At 40.5% G+C, this 24,873-nt stretch overlaps 1 protein-coding gene and 1 pseudogene across 11 annotated transcripts in view; one reads left to right on the top strand and one right to left on the bottom strand.

Annotated features, from left to right (window-relative positions):
* KALRN (kalirin RhoGEF kinase) overlaps window positions 1–24,873 on the bottom strand; it is a 780,132-nt gene that overhangs the window by 134,587 nt on the left and 620,672 nt on the right. For 9 of the 11 annotated variants that reach the window (XR_012154196.1, XM_073305138.1, XM_073305143.1 and 6 more), the window contains one exon: window positions 20,525–20,771. Coding sequence is in view for 10 of the 11 variants with exons in the window: in XM_073305138.1 (XP_073161239.1) it covers window positions 20,525–20,771 (247 nt within the window). In the remaining variant the exon portion in view is untranslated. Of the gene's footprint in view, window positions 1–8,358; window positions 9,944–16,144; window positions 16,311–20,524; window positions 20,772–24,873 lie in introns of those variants that run through there. The other 2 variants (XM_073305148.1, XM_073305146.1) reach the window with 2 other exon arrangements.
* Window positions 21,481–21,714, top strand: LOC140895454 (small nuclear ribonucleoprotein F pseudogene; annotated as a pseudogene).

Here is a 24,873-nt window from a genome sequence, read left to right as displayed (position 1 = left end):
AAGGTACATAAACCTGAGCATAATGAAGACCAAATTACACAGAGGGAAAGTGTGCTGCTCAGTAGATTACAGAAAGGAGTGTATGGATGCCATTATATCCCATCACAGGAATCTTGAGAAAATTAGTTCAATCTGCTCATGCATTCAGCCTCAGCAGTGGGTGTATGCATCAGAAACTGCCCTTGAAGAATCCTTAGTCACACAGAAGACTAGGTCGTCTGCAGAGATTTTTCTCTCTCTAACAATCATAGAATCCTAGATGTGTAGGACTGGAAGGGACCTCAGTAGGTCAACTAGTCCAGTCCCCTGCACTCAAGGCAGGAGTATGTAATAACTAGACCATTCCTGTCAGGTGTTTGTCTAACCTGTTTTTAAAAACTTCCTATGACAGAGATTCCACAACCTCCCTAATCAATTTGTTCCGATGCCTTACCACCCTGACCGTTAGGAAGTTTTTTCTAATGTCCAACCTCAACCTCCCTTAGTGGAATTTAAGCCCATTGCTTCCTGTCCTGTCCTCAGAGGTTAAAGAGAACAATTTTTTGCTTTTTTTTTTTAAACAACTTTTTATGTACTTGATAACTGTCATCATGTCCCCCCTCAGTCTCCTTTTCTCCAAACTAAACAAACACATTTTTTTCAATCTTTCCTCGTTGGACACATTTTCTAGACCTGTAATCGTTTTTGTTGCTCTTCTCTGGACTTTCTCCAGTTTGTCTACATCTTTCCTGAAATGTGGCACCCAGAACTGGACACAGTACTCCATCTGTGGCCTTATCAATGTAGGGTACAGTGGAAGAATCACTTCTGTCTTGCTTACAACACTCTTATTAATACATCCCAGAATAATGCCTGCTTTTTTTTTTCCCAACAGTGTTAGACTGTTGACTCTCATTTAGCTTGTGAGCCACACAATGGACGGATTTCTCTTGTAATAGTCTCTTAAATTCTCTCTCTCTCTCTCTCTCTCTCTCTCTCTCTATATATATATATACACACACACACACAGACACACGAGGGCTGAATAATGTAACTTGCATTGATATCATTCGATTAGAGCAACTTCTGTTGGTGAGAGAGACAGGCTTTCAAACTACACAAAGCTCTTGGCTCGAAAGCTTGTCTCTCTGTCCCCACCAGAAGGTGGTCCAATAAAACATATTTCTCTCTCTAATATCATGGGACTGACACACCTACAATCTGAATCATACATCTTTAAATAAGTGATACCTATTGTCTGCAGCGGCACACTGTATACACACATGGTTCACTAAGAACTCCAGAAAATGATGCTACCATATTTAATGCACCAGCCTACAGCTCTGGAGTGGCAGCTGGGGTTGGAGGCTACCTTACCTAGTAGTTAGGACCCTGGGAATCAGGTAAATTAGGTTCTATTCCCAGCTCTGCTCCAGACTTACTCTGTGACCACAGGGAAGTCACCTTCCCTTTTAGTACCTCAGTTTCTCCGTGTGTAAAATGGTGATAATAATACTTCTGTTTCTTCTAATGTGCTCTGAGGCCTAGGGATGAAAGCAACATATAAAGGCTACAAATTTATTGTTTTGTTATGTCTGAGGATCGGTAACAAAATATGAATTAAACACTGTCAGCTTTACTTCTACTAAATATTTATAAAAAATACTATTCCATGTGTGCTTACTGCCAAACCCAGCGAGGGCGGAAATATTTTAAGGACAGTGACTTGGCAGAACTGTGTGGTGGTTGCTTACATAGCAAATTCCTGTACATTATTCTTGGCTCTGGCTACTGCTGTTGAACAGCACTAAACGCTCGTTAAATGAAATCAAATTAACCAAATTCTTATAAGTAACTGAAGTTTGGTCATGCTAGTTAGCCCAAACTTCATATTTTTAAAAAACAGATAAAATTACATAAATAATAAAATCAAGGTCAGATTCCGTCCTGACACAACTCCAGGGAGAGATTTTTGTCCCGTCTACTTAACACAGCGGTGATGGGGGTGGGGGGGATGAAGAACATTATCAACTAGTTTAAAACAAAAAGAAGAAAAAGACATGTATGCTCAGTGCACACTTCTAACTGAACTGCCCATGATATACGTATGTTTGGCTAGACCAGTCCCCCTTTCAGAGATTATTTCAATTTATGACTGGATTAATGTAATCTGATAAACTATGGCATAGCCCTTATTTGGAGTAGAAAGGGAAGAACGGTCCCCCTCCCTTGCTAGAGAAGAAGTGGTAAAGTAATGGGACTCCCTCTGCCTGCCCTGCCCCCAACTGGGACCAATAGGAGGGCATCTTCCACTCCTTGAGAGCAGCAGGGTTCCCCTCTTTTGCCTGGAGAGGAATGGATGGCAACAAGCGGCTCCTCTAAATTTCCTCAGTTTTCTGTATGGATGTGTTAGCTGGGCCCACTGCACTGCATTCCTTCTGGCACACACACAGTCCTCTGCTGGGGGAATGGTGGGACTCAAGAGCATTGGATCTTGGTGTTAACACTTCATTGAGATACAGAGGGCAGTTTACACCTCTCCGAGCTACCGTTTCAGGCTCCCTACAAACTCAGGCAGACATCACTGCATCAGTCACACTTTAGTCACATTTTCAAGTTTCTCTTTGCAACCATGAGGGATAGAAACTTTTTTTTTAAATTAAAGCTTAAAATCTGATGAGGTGGCAGACTCTAGAAGCTAAACCCTAGGCATGGGCCTATAGTACTTATGCCTTAATCCAGGCCAGTGTCCACCCCTTGCTTTAACTATTCTTTCCTTGAGAGTACTTAACATACGAGACCTCGATGCTTGAACTGGAATCCTGAGCAGGTAGGTCCTGATCACAAACCCATTGTAGTTGAGGGTTTTTTTCCCTGACTTCTATGGCGTCTGGATCAGACCTATGCACTTATTTTATAATGATTTTGGCTCTCTGACACCTTCAGAATGCAAATCCAACCATGAAGAACCTGCCATCTCTGGCCAGTTCATCTGATTTCTAGTCACAATGCTTGCTAATCTGTACATAATAGTACTACATAATCAAGTTGGTCAGTTTCTCCCTGTAACCAGCTTAGGCAGAACAGCAAAAAAGCACAGAGATGCAGGGGCATGCTGTACAGGTCTGTTGCTTGTTAAGTATTTGCAATGGTCATTAGAAGCCATATTCCTATTCTCTAGGTGCAGCTGGGAAGTAAAATGCACTTCAGTTAATAGGGCTACACGCAGTGATGCCTCTCCCTCTTTCTCAAATATTCTGGAAGATCTTTACTGACCTCTGTGCAAACTCCCCTGCTAACATTTCACTCAGATGGTTGCTACGTCAGTGGGACAGCTGTATCCACCAACAAATGCCTACGCTGAGTCTGACCATCCTTGCATAACCAGAGGGAATGTCTCTACTGAGCCAGCAACGGCACCTGATGAACCATGATTGAATGTGGCTGCAGCAGTGATTCCTCTCTGGTGTCCCCATACACATAAACCAGTATGCAATAGTCCAGTATTTTGGAGATATAGCTAACATTATCTTGTGGCCTGCATGAACTGGCTTCAAGAGAGCCATGCCAATAAGGTGATGGATACTAATTGAAATAAGTGGTCTGTCAAAATAAAAGATTATCGTGTCTTCAGTTTAAAAAAAGAAAAAGCAGATTTTGTATTTGCTTCCAGAAATATTTATCTCAATGAGATCAAAAGCAGATCTATGGGAATGACTGTCCACTAGCAACACAGAGTCACAGAAATGTAGGACTGGAAGGGACCTCAAGAGGTTGTTTAGTCCAACCTCTTGCACCAAGGCAAGACCCAGGAGACCTACACCATCCCTACACATCTGTTAGTCGAACTGTTCTTAAAAACCTCCAGTGATGGGGATTCCACAATCTCCCTTGGAAGCCTATTCCAGAGCTTAACTATCCTTATAGTTAGAAAGTTTTTCCTAAAATCTAACCTAAATCTGCCTTACTACAGTTTAAGCCCATTACGTCTTTCCTGCTTTTAGAGTATATGGAGAAAACTGGTCACCGTCCACTTTATAACAGCCCTTCACATTTTTGATGATTATCAGGTCCCAACTCAATCTTCTTTTCTCACGACTAAACATGCTTTTTTAAAATCTTTTCCTCATAGATTATGTTTTCTAAACCTTTTATTATATTTGTTGCTCTCCTCTGGACTCACTTGAGTTTGTCCATGTCCTTCCTAAAGTGTGGTGCCCAGAACTGGGCAAAGTATTCCAGCCGAGGCCAGTGTGGAGTAAAGAGGAAAAATATGACACTCCTGTTGTTACACTCCAGAGTGAGAGTTGCCTTTTTTGCAACTGCATTGCATGGTTGGCTCATATATTCAATTTGTGATGTAGAATGGCCTCCCGGTTCTTTTTGGCAGTAATACTGCCTAGCCAGCTATCATCAAATAAGGAAGGACAAACAGCATGTACAAAACCTGCCTTTTGGACAGTTTTGGGTACTCTGCTACAGTATTTGGGTGTGGAGAGAAATTATGAGCTTGTATCAGTTCTTCACATATTCTTTTTCAAAGGAAACAGGGGCCTTTTCCACCCAGGCCTGATGTGTGTGGTAACTTTTCTTCAATTCTGGCAACCATAACAACGTAGCATAATTTATGGAGCTAGCTCTTGCAATGATGAATAAATGGTGTATACAAAATGGGAGTGCATCAAAAGTAGTAGCAGAAAAAAACCATCAGCTAGTCTCTCTCTCTGAGTTTGTTCAACTTTCATGATAAAATCGAAGATAAATTTCTCTTCTGATGCCACTGCTCCCTGCCAGGTAATCTGCTTCCTTCCTTCTTATTGGGAAAATACCATTCTGGTCACCTAAGGTGCTTTAGAGAAAGTGGCAAATGCTGTTTGGCACCTTTTGCTTTTTTCTGAGTATCCAACACATTTGTGCTTCTATATATTTTTAAAAAGTGTAAATGGTATACACTATGCTAGTTAGACCTGAAAATCTTCGTGCTGTGTGTGTCTCGGGGGTGGGAGGGGAATCTCTGCTTTCTGCTAGAAAGGAGCTGGACTGAAATTAAAATACTGTGTACAGGATCAATGCTGTAAAACCCTTCACTTTGTGGGCCAAATCACTATATTAACAAGTGTGGATATGGCCCTTTGTCCACTTTCCTTTTTTGCTAGAAAATGCAGAGGAATTCTTAACAGGAGACATTTAATAGTGTAAAGGTGCCATCACTGCAAAGCTTTCTGATCTGCTGTATCCAATTTAAGAGTGATGTAAAAGAAAACGTAAAGCTGTTATTAAAATGTATGGTGGAAATAAACAGCAAGGCCAGAAGTGACAGGAGGCCTTCTGTGGAAGAATATAAAACAAGATTATTTTATATAGTTCACAGAATGGCCTCTGACAGAAAAAAGCCCTCTGTTTTGTACTGCCAGCATGCATCTTCTCTGTCCTGTTGCATATTGTAATCTCCACAGTTTGGCAAGAGTTGCAAGCATTTCTAGATTGTAGATACATGTACACCACATACACCATGTGAGGTGGGATTTCCGTAGATGTTCAGCATTGCAATTCTCCTTGTATTAAAGTCAGTAGGAGCATTATTAGGCCAGGGTTTCAAATATCCCACCCATAGTCTCTGCTATTTGGATCATACTCTAATTGGATCTGAAATTTCACACACCTAAACTTCCAGTTACTATTACGTAACCAAACTTGCTGTCCTCCTGTCAGAGGGTACAGCACACTAAGACCTGGGACATTTCTGGTTTTTCCCACAGTCAACAGATTTCCTTGTAAACCTAACAACATGTACTTTTCACTTCTTCTGTGTTCATATTATATTAAACATTAGTCATCAAGTAACTTATTAATCATTGGTACTGTAGTAGCTTTGATGGGCCCCACTCTGTGATCAAGACCTCGTTGGGGTAGGCAGTGTCCATGCATACCTTACAGCAAAAAAACAAAGAGTTCACAACTAAATACATAAGATACAATTATAACCCTTCTATAATATTAAAAACCACCTTGTGTCTACACCCTCCCTAACCTATTTGAGAAAAGGGGGCAGGCAACAAGATGAGTTGATGCTATGATTGCAAGAAGAACATATATTTCTGTATCTTCAAATGCAGTGGTCCATATCTTCAAACAAACAAGTAAAGACTGCAGAAGGCTTTGAATTAAGCAGAATGTGCATGACTCCAAAGTAAGGATAATGTGCAGAGAGGTTGCACTCTTGTATTCTATGATGACTGTAAAGATATGGTTCCACTGGGCTGTACTTAGCTACATAGGAGCTTTACAATGGCCAAAGAGGCTATTGCAACCCAGTGGCTGTAACCTGAGGGAGAGGATACACTGAGGCACAAAACTTTTTTTTTTAACCTAGGCTTTGCATAGGCTGGTATGAGGGAAGATTTGCCCTTCAGGATTACATGCTGCAGTCTGGTGCATGGGTGCACTTCCCATAGACTTTAGTGGAAGCCACATGTGCATATTTAAAGGCAGAATTTGCACGTTGGCTTAAAATGTCTTAGAATCTTACACATCATGAACAATATGCAGGGCCAGGTGCCTTTTGAAATAATAAAATTGAAATTTACAGCAACCTAAGCCCCATAAGGTTAAAGTACTATTACCTACATAAATCAATATTTTGAGCTGAAAGATTTCAGTTCCCTAATCTCCAGAACAGAAAAGTGTCCTGGAATTATAATCACTAGGTGTTGCTGTTTAATTCTTAATCCCTTGTATTTAGAAAAGTGCCTTAATAAGAATGTGATTTGGTATCAAGCAGCTTAGCATTACTGGAAAGACAAATGAAGTATTAGATTCCCTGTATGAAAACCAGAAGTACCTAGAGATGTGACTTTCAAATCTCATTATTAAAGGCAAAAGTCAGGGCAGTCTTTATTATGTGAATGTTGGGCAGTGCACTGCTATTGCTTCTGTGTGATGACACACTTTTTAGCAGATTGGAAACCGAGCCAACTTTCACTGTGCTACTTATGCAATTGTTCCTTGGTTTCTTTAAACGTTATGATATTTAAGAAGTATTGTACATCCTGTAGAATACTACAAGAAAATAGATCATTATTTCACTGGGACATGGTTCTGTAGAATCACTAAGTGATTCTATACTCAGAACTTCCAAAGAATACCACGAAGCACTGATAAGGAAATACAGGGGTGTGCATGTATTTAAAATTGACAACTTTTGGAGGAGCTTGCTCTGTGTCTCCGCCGATTATTGGGGAGGCCTGTGCCCCTGCTTGCTTCCCCCTTGTACACGCCTCTGTGGAAATATATGTAAATGTAACTTTGAAGATTCTCTACGGCAGACTACAGCCAAGAATGCTTGAACCTGTCCTAATATGGAAGGGAATTGCCTTTTAACTGGCAGTAATATAAATATATAATATGTTGTAAAAGAAAACAAATATAAATGAATGCATTTTTGGAGTCTGGGACTAATCTGCCCCTAATGAAACTGACATTAGTTTTGACTCTTATTCCTGATTTACATCTTTCAAAGTAATGAAGTTGGTAGACTGGTATAAATGAGAAGAGAATCAGGCTCGTTGTGTTAGCGTAAGTATATCAAATCTGTGATGCATCTGCTGTAGCCCATTTACAGAAACAGTCTCAGTAAACTGCAATCAGTTATTTAATACTTGTGTGCTGGGCACTTCAGTGTGCTGGTCTTTGGCTCTGACTGTTGAGTGAAATTAAACTTTCATCACAGCTAGCTCACTTTAAAACTGGTTCATAAACTATTTGTTTAAAATTAATAACAGAAGGGCTGCACAGCAGCCAGTAAGGATGTGAATACTGGTCCTGGGTTTGTTCTCCTTGCTTTCTGGTAGAGCTGAAAAGCCAGCACACTTGGGTACCATTTTTACCAGGACATGCCCTGATAATCCATGCATCAACATTAGATTAGTAAAGAAAACAGGCATAAACCCAGAATCTGTTCTTCACTCTTAAATCTTATGGATTTCAGGGCAAAAAAGACTGGTGAATAAATCCATGTTCAACAGGCCAGGAGTATAATAATGAATGGTGGCCCACTGAACTTACACAGCAGAAACTCTAGGTCAGTGGTCCAGATCCCACTCTTCCCCACATAATCTCAGGTGGATTACAGTCAGACAGCAGCATGTTACTTTGCTATATTTAGTTCAACCAAAGCTGCAGATGAAAAGCAAGACCCAAGCCACTCACAGGCTCCAGTCACTCTCTTTTGGTAATTCACATTGGTTACTTTCCTGCTAGCTGGCTGGGCGAAGTGCTACTACACAACCCTCTCACCTACCTCATACATTTCAAGAAGCAGGAGCAGATACAGAGAAAGTAGTGTATACATTTTATTCAAACCAAGACATGTTATTTTTACACCCTTTCTCTGGGCTGCATGTTTTTATTTGTGGGGGAGGGAAGAGGGGTTATAATTGTTGACTTCAGGCTAGTGCTAATAAAAACCCTGTCCTATGATTTGAGAATCATAATCAGTACTTCATGTGGAACCCCTTCAGATACATCCACCCATGGCAAACCGTATTTCTTTTTTTCTTGGGTGCTAGGGTAACTCCACAGTTAAAACTGTCCCCACAAGGCAGTCTTGCTTAAAGGTTTAAAAATAGAATTGTTTACCTAATGGAGCATTCATTGCCACAACGCTTGTGTGTAGAGCCCTGGCAGTCAAGTCAATGCATCAGAACCTCAGTTTTCATTCAAAAATAAAGACTTAATTTCTAACTTAAAGAACAGAAGTACTTGTGGCACCTTAGATTCTAACAAATTTATTAGAGCATAAGCTTTCGTGGGCTACAGCCCACTTCATCGGATGCATAGAATGGAACATATAGTAAGAAGATAAATATATACATACATACAGAGAACATGAAAAGGTGGAGTAAGAGTCTAATTAATTAAGATGGGCTATTATCAGCAGGAGAAAAAAACTTTTGTAGTGACAATCAAGATGGCCCATTTAGACAGTTGACAAGAAGGTGTGAGGATACTTAACATGGGGAAATAGATTCAATATGTGTTGGGTTTGAATACAGACTGGGAGTGGCTGGGTCATTACACATTTAGTGGCCAAATCCAACTACTCAACTAGACACGTCCCAGCTGCTGGGGCAAGTACTGAGGCCCCTTTCTGACACTGCTTCATCTATGAATGGTAAAGAGGATCCCTGCTGCCATCCTTGTTGTTCCAAAGGGGAGAGGCTTCTGTTACCACTCTATGGAGGGAGACGGAGGCACTGTAGTGCTGTGTGTTTTGGGGCAGGGGAAAAAGAGCACCCCTGCCATCAGTCAATACAGGGGAGTAAATGGGTGGCCTCATTTCATGCAGTAGCTAGGATCCCAATTTGCCTTAATCTGGCCTTCTCAGAAAGGGGCTGAATGAAGCCAGGAGAGAAGTGCATGGTAGATCTGTAATTTTGCAGATTCACCAGTCAGTTTCCCCAACACAGGGGGAGCATGCTGGTCTGGAGACTACTACAACTCTGAGACTGCAGTTACAGCTGTGGATGACTGCTGTCAATCTGCATTACGTTTTTCCTCCGGAGGGCTCCAAAATGTCCTTCCATGAAAGGCTTTACAATCAAACTGCAATGGGACATAAGTAAGCTCATAAGAAGACAAATGTCGAGAAGCAAGAGAAGGGAATTTATAGTAAGGTCACATGGTCACTTGGGAAAGCACATGCATAACTTGATCTTTCCATTGCTTTTCTTCTCTGTATTGGATCTCCTTGCTAAACCACATGTCCCACTTCACGTTTTGTAGGCAGTGCAGCAGAAACCAGTTGATTGAGATGAGTGTCTGGGTCAACAGGTTTAGGGAGGTCAGAAGAGGGAGCCTCGGAAGATCCTTATTGCTCTTCCCCCACAATCCCCGGTGGAGATGTCTGTTCTGCAGCCTGGCTAGTCCGGTTGCAAAGGATCATCTCACCATAAAATAGCTGCAACTGGAGAAGATAAATTCAGTTCTAAAAAATGCCTCACCAGCAAAGCCACAAGCATATCAGAAGGAAACAAATAACCACTTATCCTGAGAGGGAAGATTTTTCTGCTGAGATAGGCATTTCAGCAGCAACACTAAGAGCAGTGTTGCCAGGAGTCTGCATACTGGCGATACACTCTTGACTATTTCCTTCCTCAGAGACTTTAGTTTTTAACACTTCTGAAGCATTAATTCCCTGTTCTCAGGGAGATCACTGGAAGCATGTTTAGCATTATCCTACGCAATGACACCTTTTTTCTCTGACATGTCTGGTGTCTTACTCGTCCCATTTTGCCACTTTGAGGTGTCTGCAATTTATGTTCTATTTTCTATGCCACTGAAGCTTTGTTTGAGCATCCATCCTGAAAACACACCGACAAATGATTTGCTGATCTCCACAGGCAGCGATTATATTCCACGTTCAGTCCCAATTGGAGAAAATTGTGCCAGTATTTCAACACAGAAATTAACACGGCCAAATTGCCAGGAAATGCGACTGCATGAGAGACTTCAGGCCAAATTAGCTGTGACCTAAATGGTGCGGTAGCTTACACGTTAGAAAGAGAGTGCTAGTGGTCAAATAGTAACGTTTTTGTAGATGTTAAGGTCAGAAGGGACCATTAAATCATCTAATCTGACCTCTTGTGTAATATTGACCATAGAATTTAATCCAGTTACAGTTGCATCCAATTTTACCTTGTGCTCCCCATATTTATTGCATCCATCGGTAGTCTCTTGTTTTATACTTAGACTGTACATTTTTTGGGACAACAACTAACTTTTCATTGTGTGTACGTGCACATTGTTTGTGTACAGTGCCTTGCACAGTGGGGCCCTAACTCTTGATTAGGGGCTAATACACACCATGACCAAACAAATAGCATGGCATTCAATAATTATGCAAAGTGAGTGTAATTTACATGCTGAAAAGGTGGAAGGAGATGTAGCTAGCAAAGCAACAATGAGGGGGCCTATTTTATTTTACGTCCTGCAATTAATTGCTTTTCCTGCCACCCGCTCCCTTCTGGTCCCTTGATGAGTAAGATACATCTATGGGGCCTTAGTCTCTTTTCAGTTACAGTGGTATAACTCCATCAGCTACAGTGGAGTTACTTCTTATTTACACTGACGTGAAGAGAATGAGTCCCAATGAATGTCAAATCAGTGCAAATTATACCATCACATTCTAATTTTCCTTGACACCGATGTGTAATTTACAACACCATTTATGTGACTGCCTAATTTGGCAAACCTTCTGTACTAGGACAAGATATGGAATTCCTCTATTGTTCTTGATAATGTCACTCGTCCATCACATATTCAAAACCAGGTTGTGTCTGTTATAATGAAACCAGAGCATGACCTATGTTATTGCTGAATTTTAGGTTAAAGTAATGCGATTAGATGGGTGAAGTTTCACCTCCCAATAAAGGGGAAGCGAAGACAAAGTAAATAAGGAAATTCACAGGCCTTTTCTCTTTAAACAAAGTCTTCTTTGTTTGAAATAATAAAAATCAGCTAAACAATAGCAGAATTGCTTCTCTAAAGAGCCTTTCCTGTTTTATCACAGCATTCATCAGAAAAGTCATTCTCAGTAAAAATAAGGATTCAGGTGGAGTGCCTCAGGATCCTTTGCTTTGGATATATATTATTCCAGCTGAAGCAGCAAGTACATTTGACTTTACTGACATTGTTATTTCCCAAATTACTATATATGGTTAACACCTCAGAGCCGTTGTTTCAAGGTATCTGTAAAGTCAGGCAAACATTGCTTACACTGGGGCCACATTTCAAAGGTTTTCACAAGTATAAGAGCAAAAGACTTAGGGTGAAATCCTGGCCCCACTGTAATCAGTGAGGCCCAGATCCTCAAAGGTATTTAGGCTCCTAATTTCCATTGATTTCAAATAACGTAAGGGTGAAATTCAGACCCTTTTGAAGTATATGACAACATTCTCAGAATGAAATCAATGGAAGTTAGGAGCCTTTGAGGATCTCAGCCTGATAGTTTTGTCACTTACTTCAAAAGGGTCTGAATTTCACCCTTAATTTATTTGTATGTAAAGTGAGACTCTGGAGAAGAACTGAAAGGCCTATCCATGACCCTGAGCTGGACCTTTGTGCCCCACCTCAGGGGCCACCTCAGACTTAGGGAAACACTAGTTTAGAAAGATGAAGCTGGACTAGCTTCACTTTCCCTTCAGAGTACTTTCAGTTTTGATTTCTCATTTTTTATATTCTCATTAACTTCACTTGCACTACTCATAGGAGTAGAGATGCAGGACTGGGCTGGGAGCAGAAGGCAAAAATTCAGTAGATAATAAAAAGCAAATTAAATTATAGATGGTCTTATGCTACCAAGTTCAGATTTGAACTTTTCTAAGGCTTAAGTGTGTTTTGGTCCAGGCCTCCTCTCTAAATAAGCTTTTTAAATCTTCCACTTTTAATAGCAAAAATCAGTTGTTCCCAAAGTGTGGTCTTTAGCCAAATGGTTGTGTGCGTAGCATTTGGTGGTGGTCCATGAAGAGGTGGTAGGAAGGTCATACAGTGCTGGTTATCCACCTTTTTTCCAGCTGCTCTATCATGTTAGAAGACAAGTGAAAGTGCCATCCTTTCCTAGCGTTATTTTTATACGTAAGTTACTGCTGTGCTTTTTACAGGGATAATATGCGATTACAAATGGCAGGGGGAAATAGCCATGAAACCATCTCTCTATTAAGAGATAATCAGTGAAAGAGCTTGAGCCCACCTGCTGAAGTGTGATTTGGAACACAGGTAAAGGAATGTTTTTTATTTAGATACTGTCTACTTATGCTGATAGTGGGAGCCCGAATATTGTTTGCTCAAGAGAAACTCCATGGGCTGTTTATGTGCCAGTTATATTGATTGTGTTAACTAATAATGTTTCCTTGAGATCACACAGCCTAAACTCTTTAACTGAGTGCTCTTAATTAAAACTCTTAGAAACCCAAACAATTTCTCAGCCTTTATAAAACCAACTGAAGGTTTCATTTAATATACTAAAATTTTCTGAATCATCCTCTCACAGCTCTCCTGGGAAATCAGGAATCATTACCATTAAATAGATTTTGTAAAAGGGATTATTTTAGCCAAAGCGGAGAAACCACATAAACCAATGTGGATTGTAATTTAATACTCAGCATAACCAGAGCTGAACAGGAGCAAACTAAAGCAGTCTAGTCCTGAAAGGTTAATAAAATCTAAGATGCAAAAATTGAACAGAAATGTGGGAAGTAGTTATAATGCCTATTATTACAAGAATATTTATTGGAATCCTTTTGGGAGGGCTGGAGGGCACAAAAGCCAAGACAGCCAACCAGAAGCTGTTCTCTTCCACAACAGCTTTAGCACTCATAGATAAGAACATGTGAATGTCCGTACTTGGTAACACCAACGGTCCATTTAGCCCAGTATCCTGTCTTCCGACAGTGGCTGGTGCCAGATGCTACAAAGGGAATGAACAGAGCAGGATAATTATTGAGTGATCCATCCCATCATCCAGTGCCAGTGTCTGGCAGTCAGAGGTTTAGGGACACCCAGGGCATGAGGTTGCATCCCTGACCAGCTTGGCATATAGCCATTGATGGAGCTACCCTCCATGAACTTATCTAATTTTTTTGAACCCAGTTATACTTTCAGCCTTCACGACATCCCCTGGCAAACAGGTCCACAGTTTGACTCTGCATTGTGTGAAGAAGTACTTGCTTATGTTTGTTTTAAACCTGCTGACTATTAATTTCATTGGGAGACCCCAGGTTCTTGTGTCATGTGAAGGGATAAATAACACTTCCTTATTCACTTTCTCCACACCATTCGTGATGTTATAGACCTCTATCGTATCATCCCTTGGTCATCTCTTTTCTAAGATGAACAGTCCCAGTCTTTCAATCTCTCCCCGGATGAAAGCTGTTCCATATCCCTAATAATTTTTGGTGCCCTTCTCTGTACTTTTTCCAATTCAAATATATCTATCTTTGAGATGGGGCAACCAGAAACGCATGCAGTATTCAAGGTGTTGGTATGTCATTGATTTATATAATGGTACTGTATTTTCTAATATTATCTATCCCTTTCCTAATGGTTCCTAACATTGTGTTAGCTATTTTGATTGCTGCTGCACACTGAGCAGATGTTTTCTGAGAACTATCCCCAATGATCCAAGATCTCTTTCTTGAGTGGTAGCAGTTAATTTAAACCCCATCATTTTGTATGTATAATTGGGATTATGTTTTCCACTGTGCATTGCTTTGCATTTTTAAACAGTGAATTTCATCTGCCATTTTGTTGCCCAGTCACCCAGTTTTGTGAGATCTCTTTGTAACTCTTCGCAGTCTGCTTTGGACTTAACTATCTTGAATAATTATGTGTAGTCTACAAACTTTACCACCTCACCGTTTACCCCTTTTTCCTTATCATTTATGAATATGTTGAATAGCACTGGTCCCAGTACAGATCTTTGGGAGACCCCATTACTTACCTCTTTCCATTGTGAAAACATACCATTTATTTCTACCCTTTGTTTCCTACCTTTTACTAATCCATGGAAGGACATTCCCTCTTATCCCATGACTGTTTATGAGCCTTTGGAGTCAAAGGCTTTGTGAAAGTTGCTATATCCACTGGATTACCCTTGTCACCATACTTGTTGACCACCTCAAAGAATTCTAATGGATTGGCGAGGCATGATTTCCCCTTACAAAATACATGTTGACTCTTCCCCAACGTACTGTGTTCATTTATGTGTCTGATAATTCTGTTCTTTAATAGTTTTGACGAATTAGCCTGGTACTGAAGTTAGGCTTACCAGCCTGAAATTTCCAGGATCACCTCTGGAGCCTTTTTAAAAAAATCAGTGTTACATTAGCTATCCTCCAGTCACCTGGTACAAAGGTTGATTTAAGAATAGGTTATATACCACAGTTAGAGGTTCTGCAATTTTGTATTTGAGTTCCTTCAGAACTCTTGGGTGAATATTAGGTGGTCCTGGTGACTTATTACTGTTTAATTTATCAATTTGTTCCAAAATGTGCTCAAAGAACAAACATAGTGACTACAGAATGAAGAAAGGTGTATATCCAGGTGCGGGAGGGGAGGAAGAGGGAATCTCCTATTGATCCCTTTGTTCATTGAGATCATCCTTCTCGACCCCCATACGCAAAACCCTTATCTGTTTCCTTCCTCCTGCCTCACCTCTTTGTACTAAGAGAAGGCAGCCTCCTTTTATAGCCCCGCAGGCAGTCATCTGACTCCTCTATCAGTCATGTGTTCGTTCGGGTCACATACTCCACGAGGAATTATAACTCCCAGAGTCCATGACCTTAAAGAGGCCAAGACCCCTAACAGACAGGCTGGTGGCACCTTGCCCTGTTACCTTTTAAAATGAGAATCAGGCCCAGAGTCAAGAAATGCAAAAGAATCTCAGTCAGATTAATTTACCCATGTTAGATACATGGAATGTTTTTTGTTAGTAGCTATGCTGTTAAATATAACTTGAATATCCAATTGGCCCAATTGCACCATGTGGATATGCAAGCACAAGTCCCATTACCTGTTTTTGAAGTTTTATGGATACATATAATATGCCCTCAAACAACTGCTCCAGTTTCCATTATTGGTACAAAACAACTGCTGCATAATACTTTAGAGTTGTTTTTAATAAATTCCTTTCTGTTCAGTGTGGGTGTTCAGCATGTATTGTGAGAACCTTAATTTGCTACTCTAGAATTTTAAGGTAAACTATCATTTTGATGTTACATTGAAATGATAGAGCAATATGATAAATTCTAAAATTCAAGATAACTTGTAATTGTATTTCTTCTAAGGGCCACATTCATCCTCAGAATCACCACACAGCAAAAGCTGTGCATGGATTATCTTACCTGAGCTAGCAGGAATCCAGCTAGCACAGGCTTCAGAACAGATAGCGAGCAGAGTACACACCTAGGGTCCGTACCATTGTGCTGAAGCCCAGACTGTGCAGTCTTTACTGCTATTATTATTTGTACTAGCTGGATTCAAGCTAGCTTGAGCAGGCTAGTTGATTCACAGCCTTAGATGAGATTAACGGAGTGACACCAAGGGTAAACTTGTCTCAATTTATTTAATGTACATTTGCTAGGTTATTAGGTTTCTTTCCATTCATATAGATTTCATTCCCCTAATCTGAGATTCACTGTCTCTTAGAGCACAATTGTACAGCAAAACAGACAGGAATAAAAGTCACTGTTTTCTGTGATGTGCCATGTGGGACAGTTCAGACAGTATTTCAGTCTTAGTAGATCATAACTCTTCTTTGTCTCTCCCTTGGAATGCTAGTTGGGAAAAAAAAAATCATGAATTCCTAAGTACAGTACCAGAACTGCAGGACAGTTTTTTACTCAACCAGCCATAAATTACTTGGGAATGGGAAAGTTTAGAAAACCACGTGCCTGTTTACAAACGTGTAATTTCAAATGCTGTTGGACTGTTAGAAATAAAGAACATTCAGGCCTGCACTGTTACCCTGACCTGTAATCTAGTCACAGAGAAAACCACCGTGTATTCTCACAGGAGTGAGCAGCAGCAAAGGCAAGGGAAGGCTATGAGACAAGCATTTTAAAGTTCTAGTTCTATTGTCCATCAACAGTAGACATCAGGCAAAACCAGTGGGGATTCTTACAGGTTTTTATTCTATTCTATTTGGGGCTCTTCATAATTTTTCGAATCTTTTTATGTTACTTTTTTATTATTTTAAAAGAAACAGTAAAGAACCTTCATAACACATTCGGAATCAGTCAATCTACAGCAGCAGAAAGTGTCTGAATGCATCTGCACTTGTCAGTTCTGCCTTTACGTCTTCACTGGCTGTTAAACAGGAATTTTATATTGTTAAATATTACAAACATTGATTGATATTTTTTAGGTGACAGCTTGCACTGATGCTAGATAAAATGTTGGAGCAAACCCATAAATCATACACGTTTTTAGGGTTTATGGCCAATATAAACTCCATTTTAAGACCCCACATATTTATATAAACAGTGTAAGGTGATTTATATAAAAACAGTATAAGATATAAAGATTATACAATTATTTGCCATTTCTCACTAAGCAGATGCAGTTATTTTTTAATATTTTGACAGAAATCTGCTAAATTATGTCTCAATTTACTGATAGAGACACTAGGTTTTAAGTGAAGAGACTTTCCGTTCTTGAAATTATATTGCTTATAAAGACAATTATAAATAATGTTGTTATCTCCAAGGCTGCTTAACCCACTGCTGCTTTTGTATAGTTGTGCAGAATTTCATATTTGAAACAGATGGGTGAAGTCTGCTTGCTATATTTTTCCATATAAAATTGTGAATTGGCCCATGGAACAAAAATGCTGGAGAACCACTGAGCTGATGAAGCAATACTGAGAAATTAGAGCGAGGCTAATAAGTTGCTCTTGGTTTATTTTTAAGTTTAAGCAAGGGATTGGGTTTTGGTCTGAAAACAGCTGCTGCAGTGACAGGCACCATACAAAAACCTAAGCTGCTCAAAAAATTCAAGTTTAGACATTTTTAATGAAAAAGGGGACAGATTTTTTTTTATGAAAAACTGATACCCTTCTTTGACCCACTCAGAGAAAACTACAGCTACTGTTGAGTTCAGATTCAACAGCACTGAAATCCTGCAAAGTTGTCTCTTGAGATTTTGACCCAAAATTGCAGAAATCTCATGAGAGCAACATATTTCATGCAATTTTGGTGGTATCTCTACCAGTAATGGAAAACGGTGGTTTTTGTGGTCTCAGATATAACTTAGAACAAAAACTATAGGGGCAGGTTCTGATCTAGGATTTTAAAGCCTAGTGTGCCAGGAATCTGAATGGGTTATGACTGGAGTTTCCAGTTTCAGCTCACCTCTGTGAAATACCAGAGCATGAGTACCTTGTCACAATATTCCTACCCAACACAATACTCTTGCATCATGTAATCACTTCAGGGTGCAGCTATTAGTACAGAGGCTTGAGTGATATTTAATTACATGTTTCTCCTCCCACACTTTACCATTATTAAAGTTCCCAAATGCACACTAGACTAACCACATTTGTAACAATACAATTCAGCAGCACCCTCTAGTGAATGAACGGAGGACAAGCACCTGCTGCAGCATAAACAAAAGTTGTCACAGTGCATCATGACTCCAGTGATGTGATAGACAGGAAAAGCCGCAGTAGAACTGAGCAAAAAACAGGTGAAACTCAGATCAGGTTTGAGGATTCTTGGGCTCTAGGCTCACCTACAACCAGCAGCGGTGGCAGCAGGATGTTTTTCTCCTCTCCCGATGCAATATAGGGCATGGGAAAGGACCATAACAGAGAGGCCACTGGGGAATATCAAATCTGAGCGTGAATTACCTTGCCCCTTAGTTCTGTGGTTATCTGATCTGGTGTTTTAGTTCAGGCCCATCTCTAATTAAAACCATGCTCAAAATCTTTAGTACTATACATACATCGGAGTTTGCCCTACTCATTTTTCTATTTTCTTTCATCTTTGTGCCAAGCCCCCACCTGTGGTGATGGAGGTTTCTTGAAAGGAACAAGGACAGAATATAGCTCATTTTAATGCATGCTTTTTATAAAAACTTCCAAGCTTATTTTGTTTCATGAGAATAAATTTAACTCTGCTTCCTATGCTGTAATGGGAAAATTCACAAACAGAAAGACGAGGCCAGGTTGGTATCTTGGGGGTCAGGAATACTATATAAGGAGCCTCTTCTCCCTACACTCCTTAGAGCACTTGCTTGGCAGAATTCTCACCTAGCGCTCAATAGTACACTGAAAGGGGACCTGAACAATGAGGATGCCATGCACTATAGACCCAATAGGTTGTGGTCTGCTAGTTTGCGGGTATGATCAAGCTTCCAGCATATGTGTTGTTGTGCAGCTAGTCAGAGTAGCTTTTTTTGAAGGTTTCAGCGTAGCAGCCGTGTTAGTCTGTGTCCGCAAAAAGAAAAGGAGAACTTGTGGCACCTTAGAGACTAACAAATATATTTGAGCATAAGCTTTCATAAGCTACAGCTCACTTCATCGGATGCATGCAGTGGAAAATACAGTGGGGAGATTTTATATACACAGAGAACATGAAACAATGGGTGTTACCATACACACTGTAACAAGAGTGATCAGGTAAGGTGAGCTATTACCAGCAGGAGAGAAAAAATACCTTTTTTAGTGATAATCCAGGTGGGCCATTTCAGGAGTTGACAAGAACGTGTGACGAACAGTGGGGTGTGGGGGAAATAGTTTTACTTAGTGTAATGACACATCCACTCCCAGTCTTTATTCAAGCCTAATTTAATGGTGTCCAGTTCGCAAATTAATTCCAATTCAGCAGTCTCTCGGAGAGTTTTTTTGTTGAAGAATTGTGACTTTTAGGCACTTCATGTATTGACCATTGACAGCTTGGAGCTATTCTACCAGGTGACTGAAGGATGGCTTTAGTAAGCAGTATATAGAAAGCACTGCTCCATCTATCCCCCAATGAATTTTTTTTAGAACAGTATATATCCTTTGTCTAGGTTAGAATTTTTTTTTCAATCATGCTTGCTAAATTAATCATACTTTTGACTACATTAATAATATTATTTCACTTTTTAACTGTAGGCATTTATATGAAAAGGATTTTCATTTTGTAGTAACATCAGCGAAGTGTAAAATCTGGAAGGAGAGCATCAGTCCTCTTGTTTCCGTGCATAAGTAGTTGTGGAGGAATCTCTCTCACCATGATGTACCACAGTACACAGGTCATTTCACCTTCCTCTTAAGATACAAGTACATGTCACTTCCAGAAGCAAGACTAGCTGATCTTCAAAAGTCTAGTCTAACATGGCAATTCCTGTATCCCTTACTCAAGAAACTGTATTTTACTCAACATTATGCCTTTGTCACTGTTAGTTGCAAATCTACTCAGCTGATGAATAAGTTAAAATGGAGACAATCAGATATTCCTAGAGGAAAACTTGGCATCACCAGGGCTCACCTGCAATTATGGACTCTTGTACCAGTGAAAAGAAAGTTTGTGTGCAGGGATTAACAAAGGGACAAGTGTGTAGGAAGATAACCAAAAGAACTGGCATTAATGTACACTGCAGCATCCATAAAGCATCAGATATATAATACGGGGATGCTGAAAATACACACAGTTTAACTTTCACTTCTCCTAGACCATTAGGAGTTGCAGGTGGTCCCATAAGACATTCAAAAGACATTTTCTCCTACATGTATATTAAAGGCTATGATTATACTATGATCTGTGACTCCAGTGTCTCAGGATAATAACAATCTCCATGCTGGTAATAAAGAGACACTCTCATGGAGATTTCCTAGAACTGTATTGATTTACAAGAAGGTATTAGCAGAACATATTAATGACTAAAATGTAACTTATCTACATCTGTTCCTTGGGAAGTGGGCGGTGCTAGAAAAACAGTTGTGTATTTCAAAAGGGGAAACCTGAGATAGTCTTTGCTGAGGGAACTCTGATAGATTTCTGCCTACCTTTTCCTGAAGGGAAGAAGCAGTCCATCTCCACACTGCTCCGAGAATGGGAGATGCAGAGAGTGCTGCTGGGGACTAGGCCTTCCTGAGGGGGGCTCCGCTCAGTTGTCCGTACCAAACACCAGCCAGGCCTTTCACTGGGCCTCTCCAGTAACTCCACTGTCTGTCCCACCTGGATGCTCAGCTCACTGCTGTGGCCAGCTGTGAAGTCTTGTAGCACCACGGTTAGTTCACACCCTCCAGACAACTGCCCAGGTAGAAAGAAAAATATCAACAGGTTAAAGTGCACTGAATTCAATTGGCTGGTATACTGTATTTGTATTGGCAATCCTAGATCTTTGGCTGATAGGATTTCTGTTGCAATTCCTTAGCAGCTGTGTTAGTCATTTCCTTTGTCAAAGTTCAACTAGCCGTGCCTCTGATTTCCTTTATTTCTATTGCCAGCCTTAAGTAATAAATTCAAAACCACCCATCTGTTAACCCCTACATTTGCTGACGTTTTCCAGCTTTGGGAGATTCTTTCCAACACTTGTTTTTCTTGCGTCTTTTTGTAGGAGAGTAATGATTGGGGTTCAGGATTCCCCAGCATTCTGATCAATCTCAGAGTAAGCTCCAACTCTCCTGTCCACAGACTGGGTTACATTCATGTTCTGCACCCTCTCCACATGAGATCAGTAGGGGTTTCAATGAGGGAATGAATACAGAATATACAAGAAAAGAAACCTGCCCTCATTTCACCAAAAGAGGGTTGTTCCATACAGTATGTTCTCTATTTTGAAGTTATGAGGCCTCCACTGCTTCTCTTGGAAGAAAATCAGACCTCTCCTCCTTTTTAAGGGAAAAATAAACACCCGAAGGAGCAGCCTGGGGCATTTCTATTTGCCTTCCACAGGCGCACGTGTGGCCCTGCAAGTAATTTTTGTTTTTACTGCTGCCTTGTGCCAGGTCACGTTACCATGAGCTTGCCCCTGAACTCCAAGCCCTTCCTGAATGGGCTGATGGGGAAGCCAGTAATGGTGAAGCTGAAGTGGGGGATGGAGTACAAGGGCTACCTGGTGTCTGTCGACAGCTACATGAACATGCAGCTTGAACATACAGAAGAATACATAGATGGTGCATTGTCAGGACACCTTGGTGAAGTTTTGATAAGATGTAACAATGTCCTGTACATCAGAGTAGAAGAAGATTGAGAACTGAGAGAATAAGTTTGTATATTTCTGGAAAATAAAGATCAGTTTTTCTCTCTCACACACACACAAACACAAACCAGTTTTAAAAGCTATGTGCATTGCACTAAAGTGCCACCAGATGTCTATGTTTGCCATCATACACCAAGCTAATAAGGGACTGAATGGCCGTTTTATCTAAATATGGGGGAGGCTGGGTGGGATGTACTGAACAGCATATTAACAAACCACTGTCTCAAATGAGCTGGGCTTAAAGCCAAGAAAATAAATGGCTGCATGTTCCCCTGGATACTCCTTAAATGACAGCCAGAGACTGATCATTTCCAGTAATGAGGGTGGCAGGTGTTACAAACTAGGTAAAGGCTTTCTTCAGGTGGCCAATTTGATTTTTGGAAAGTATGTCCATTTTCACTGTTTAAACCGAAGAGGAGAAATAACCCTAATATCGCCTAGGAAAAGAGTGAGTCGCCTTGGGAAGCCACTGCTTCAGAAAGTCAGAACACAGTAAAGCATGTTACAGTGAACATCAATCTATGAAGCCCTGCACTGAATATCTGACATGTCCATATCAATTATTTGTGACACTGCACCTCGTGCAAAAGACACAGGAATGGCTACCCTAAAAATGGAATTATGATGTGGCTTGGTCAATATCTTGTTAAATTCCTAGTGGTCTGTGATAAAGGGTCCTTCAACCAGGACAGCACTTCTAAACACCTCCACATAGGAAGTACCTTCACTTGGTGAACCTCAGATATTGTCATTAACTAGTGACTTCTACAGCCTTATTGTTTTCCTCTTACTTGTTAAAAATAGTCACTCAAGGCAATGGGCCAAATTCTGCCAAGTTATACTGGGATTTGGAACAATTCCACTGTAGTTAATAAAGCTAATAAAGCTGGATTTATTCTGGTATAACTAAGGGCAGAAAGGGTCTGAAACTGTACTCGCAGAGAAGTAATAGGAGAGTTCAGTTTCATCAAAGGGATAGGGGCATATCTATCTAGACTGTTCCCTCACATCCGCTTCAGGTGTTGCTATGTGTCTGAGGGATGACAAGGCCTGAGAACGAACATCTGAGGTTCAGCTAGAGTTGTGGAGAGGGAAAATGATCTCTGGTTATCTTACTCTAGTTGTGACAGCAGATCATTTCAGGATCCTCTCAGTTACATCCACAAAAGGAGTTAGCAAGTAGTTTCACCTGGTATGTATCTGAGCTTTGACTACCTGGCAGTAATGGCAAGTTTTGGAAAAATATCTGTAAAGCATATAAGTGAAATGCAGATGGATCAGCCCGTTGATGGTAGACATCCTTTCACCTATGAAGTGCTCCCTTAGTCTATTACTTGTTTAATACATTTTTAAAAAAGAGAATAATTATTTCAGCCATAAAATGATGTTATATCTACAATCAGTTATGCAAAATAAAATACATGCATACCACAATTACATTTGATATGAAAGAGAGAAAAAGAAAATACATAATGCCTCAGAGCCTGTATTTCATATGAAAATAGTTTAATACGGTTCTCCATGAGGTGTTCCCTCATTATTTTAGAAATAACCCCCCGTTACACTTTATTCATTTAATAAATCAATAGCCGAGTGTTAGTTAGCATCTAAGCATTGTGCAATAGGAACAGTACAAAACATGAATATAAAAATAAAGATCCAACCTTGAATAGACAATAAAGCAGAACAATAAGATCAGACACAAAGACAAACCCAGTACTCCCCAGGCACAGAGAAACCCCCAGGCATAGGCATACCCAATTAATATTAGAATCAGTAAGAAAAGAGAATAGCAAATACAGATAATAAACTATTAGCACTTAACAAAGGGGCCCAAAAACAGTTCAGCCATCATGACCTGAAAGCAGCTAGTGTGGGACTCTGGCAATTCTGACCCAGGTGAAACCTGTACAACCAGGAATTCTGGACTCAAAAACCCCTACCCTGGACTAGTTGTGCCTTGGTCTCCTGTGTAGCAATAGCCAGTGGCTATGAAGACATCTTCTGTGCTTTTTTTGTGCCTGAGCCACGGAATATAACTGATGAGTTCAGTACACTGTTACAGGCTGAGATGTGTCTGTAAGGAGTCACATAGTTCCATCTGATTAGCTCTCAGAAATAGTCCCTTGGAGTGACCAACTCCATTCAATGAGGCAGTGAGCAGAAACATAGAAAGAATATGTGCCATTTGCTATGTGGGCTGCAGAGAGCCAGGCACATTCCGTAGGTCAGCCACTGCTCCCTGTTAGTGCCCCAGTGGAGCTAGCCATCCAAAGGGGAGTGGCAGAGAGATGGCAGAGCTGAGCAAGCACAGAGAAATGTATCCACCACACCTGAGTGAAAAGTTGACAGAGCAGCCACTGCAGAACTTCTGGCTGAGTCCCTCCACATCCCATGAAGCCTAGGCTACAGCTTAAAAACCACAATATGACCCATAGACATTGAACACGTTGCTAGCTACACATGGCAACTAATTAGAGATGGGCACAACTGCAGGGTTCAGGTCCTGGTCTGAACTATCAGTTTGGATGCATGGTCATCTCTATTCTGCCTTTTACTAACTATCCAAGCCAGTTCAGGATTATCCCTGTTATAGTTATTTTACACACTTTCCCTATGCCTAGTATACCAGGTGCATCAGACAGAACACCTATCTAGACCTTCCACACATCCCAGTTATGCAATGGAAATAAATTTCAGAGGAATGCTGGAGCTAGAAGAGAACCCCATCCTATGCCAGCACAATCTGCAGTGACTGAGTCATTCATTGCTACTATAGGATGCACACATGGGGGAAAAGCTCACAAAATTATGAGCACTGATGTGAGCCGTTTACTTTATGTTGACTCTGCTGACCCAACTACACAACAACGTCAGGCTCCCACTGGAGCTTTCATGTGGGAGGACCCTGTCAATTGCCCACCAGCCTTGGGATGATGAAACACAAGCCTTAAAAATGATCCCAGTCATGAAGACATCCTGCCATCAGGCAATTCAAGCTGCTCCAAGCACAGGAGCCAGAAAAACTTTGTGAGCCGTATGGTAATGTTTAATGTGGAATTAATGTATTACGGTCTTTTCTGAATCATAGTCTGATATATGAACATGGGCATCAGCACATCTGTTTGGGCTCAAGCAGCAGAGTGGCCA

Source organism: Lepidochelys kempii, chromosome 11 (assembly GCF_965140265.1).
Source record: "Lepidochelys kempii isolate rLepKem1 chromosome 11, rLepKem1.hap2, whole genome shotgun sequence".
Taxonomy (NCBI): domain Eukaryota; kingdom Metazoa; phylum Chordata; order Testudines; family Cheloniidae; genus Lepidochelys; species Lepidochelys kempii.
This window is presented reverse-complemented; position numbering and strand designations above follow the sequence as displayed.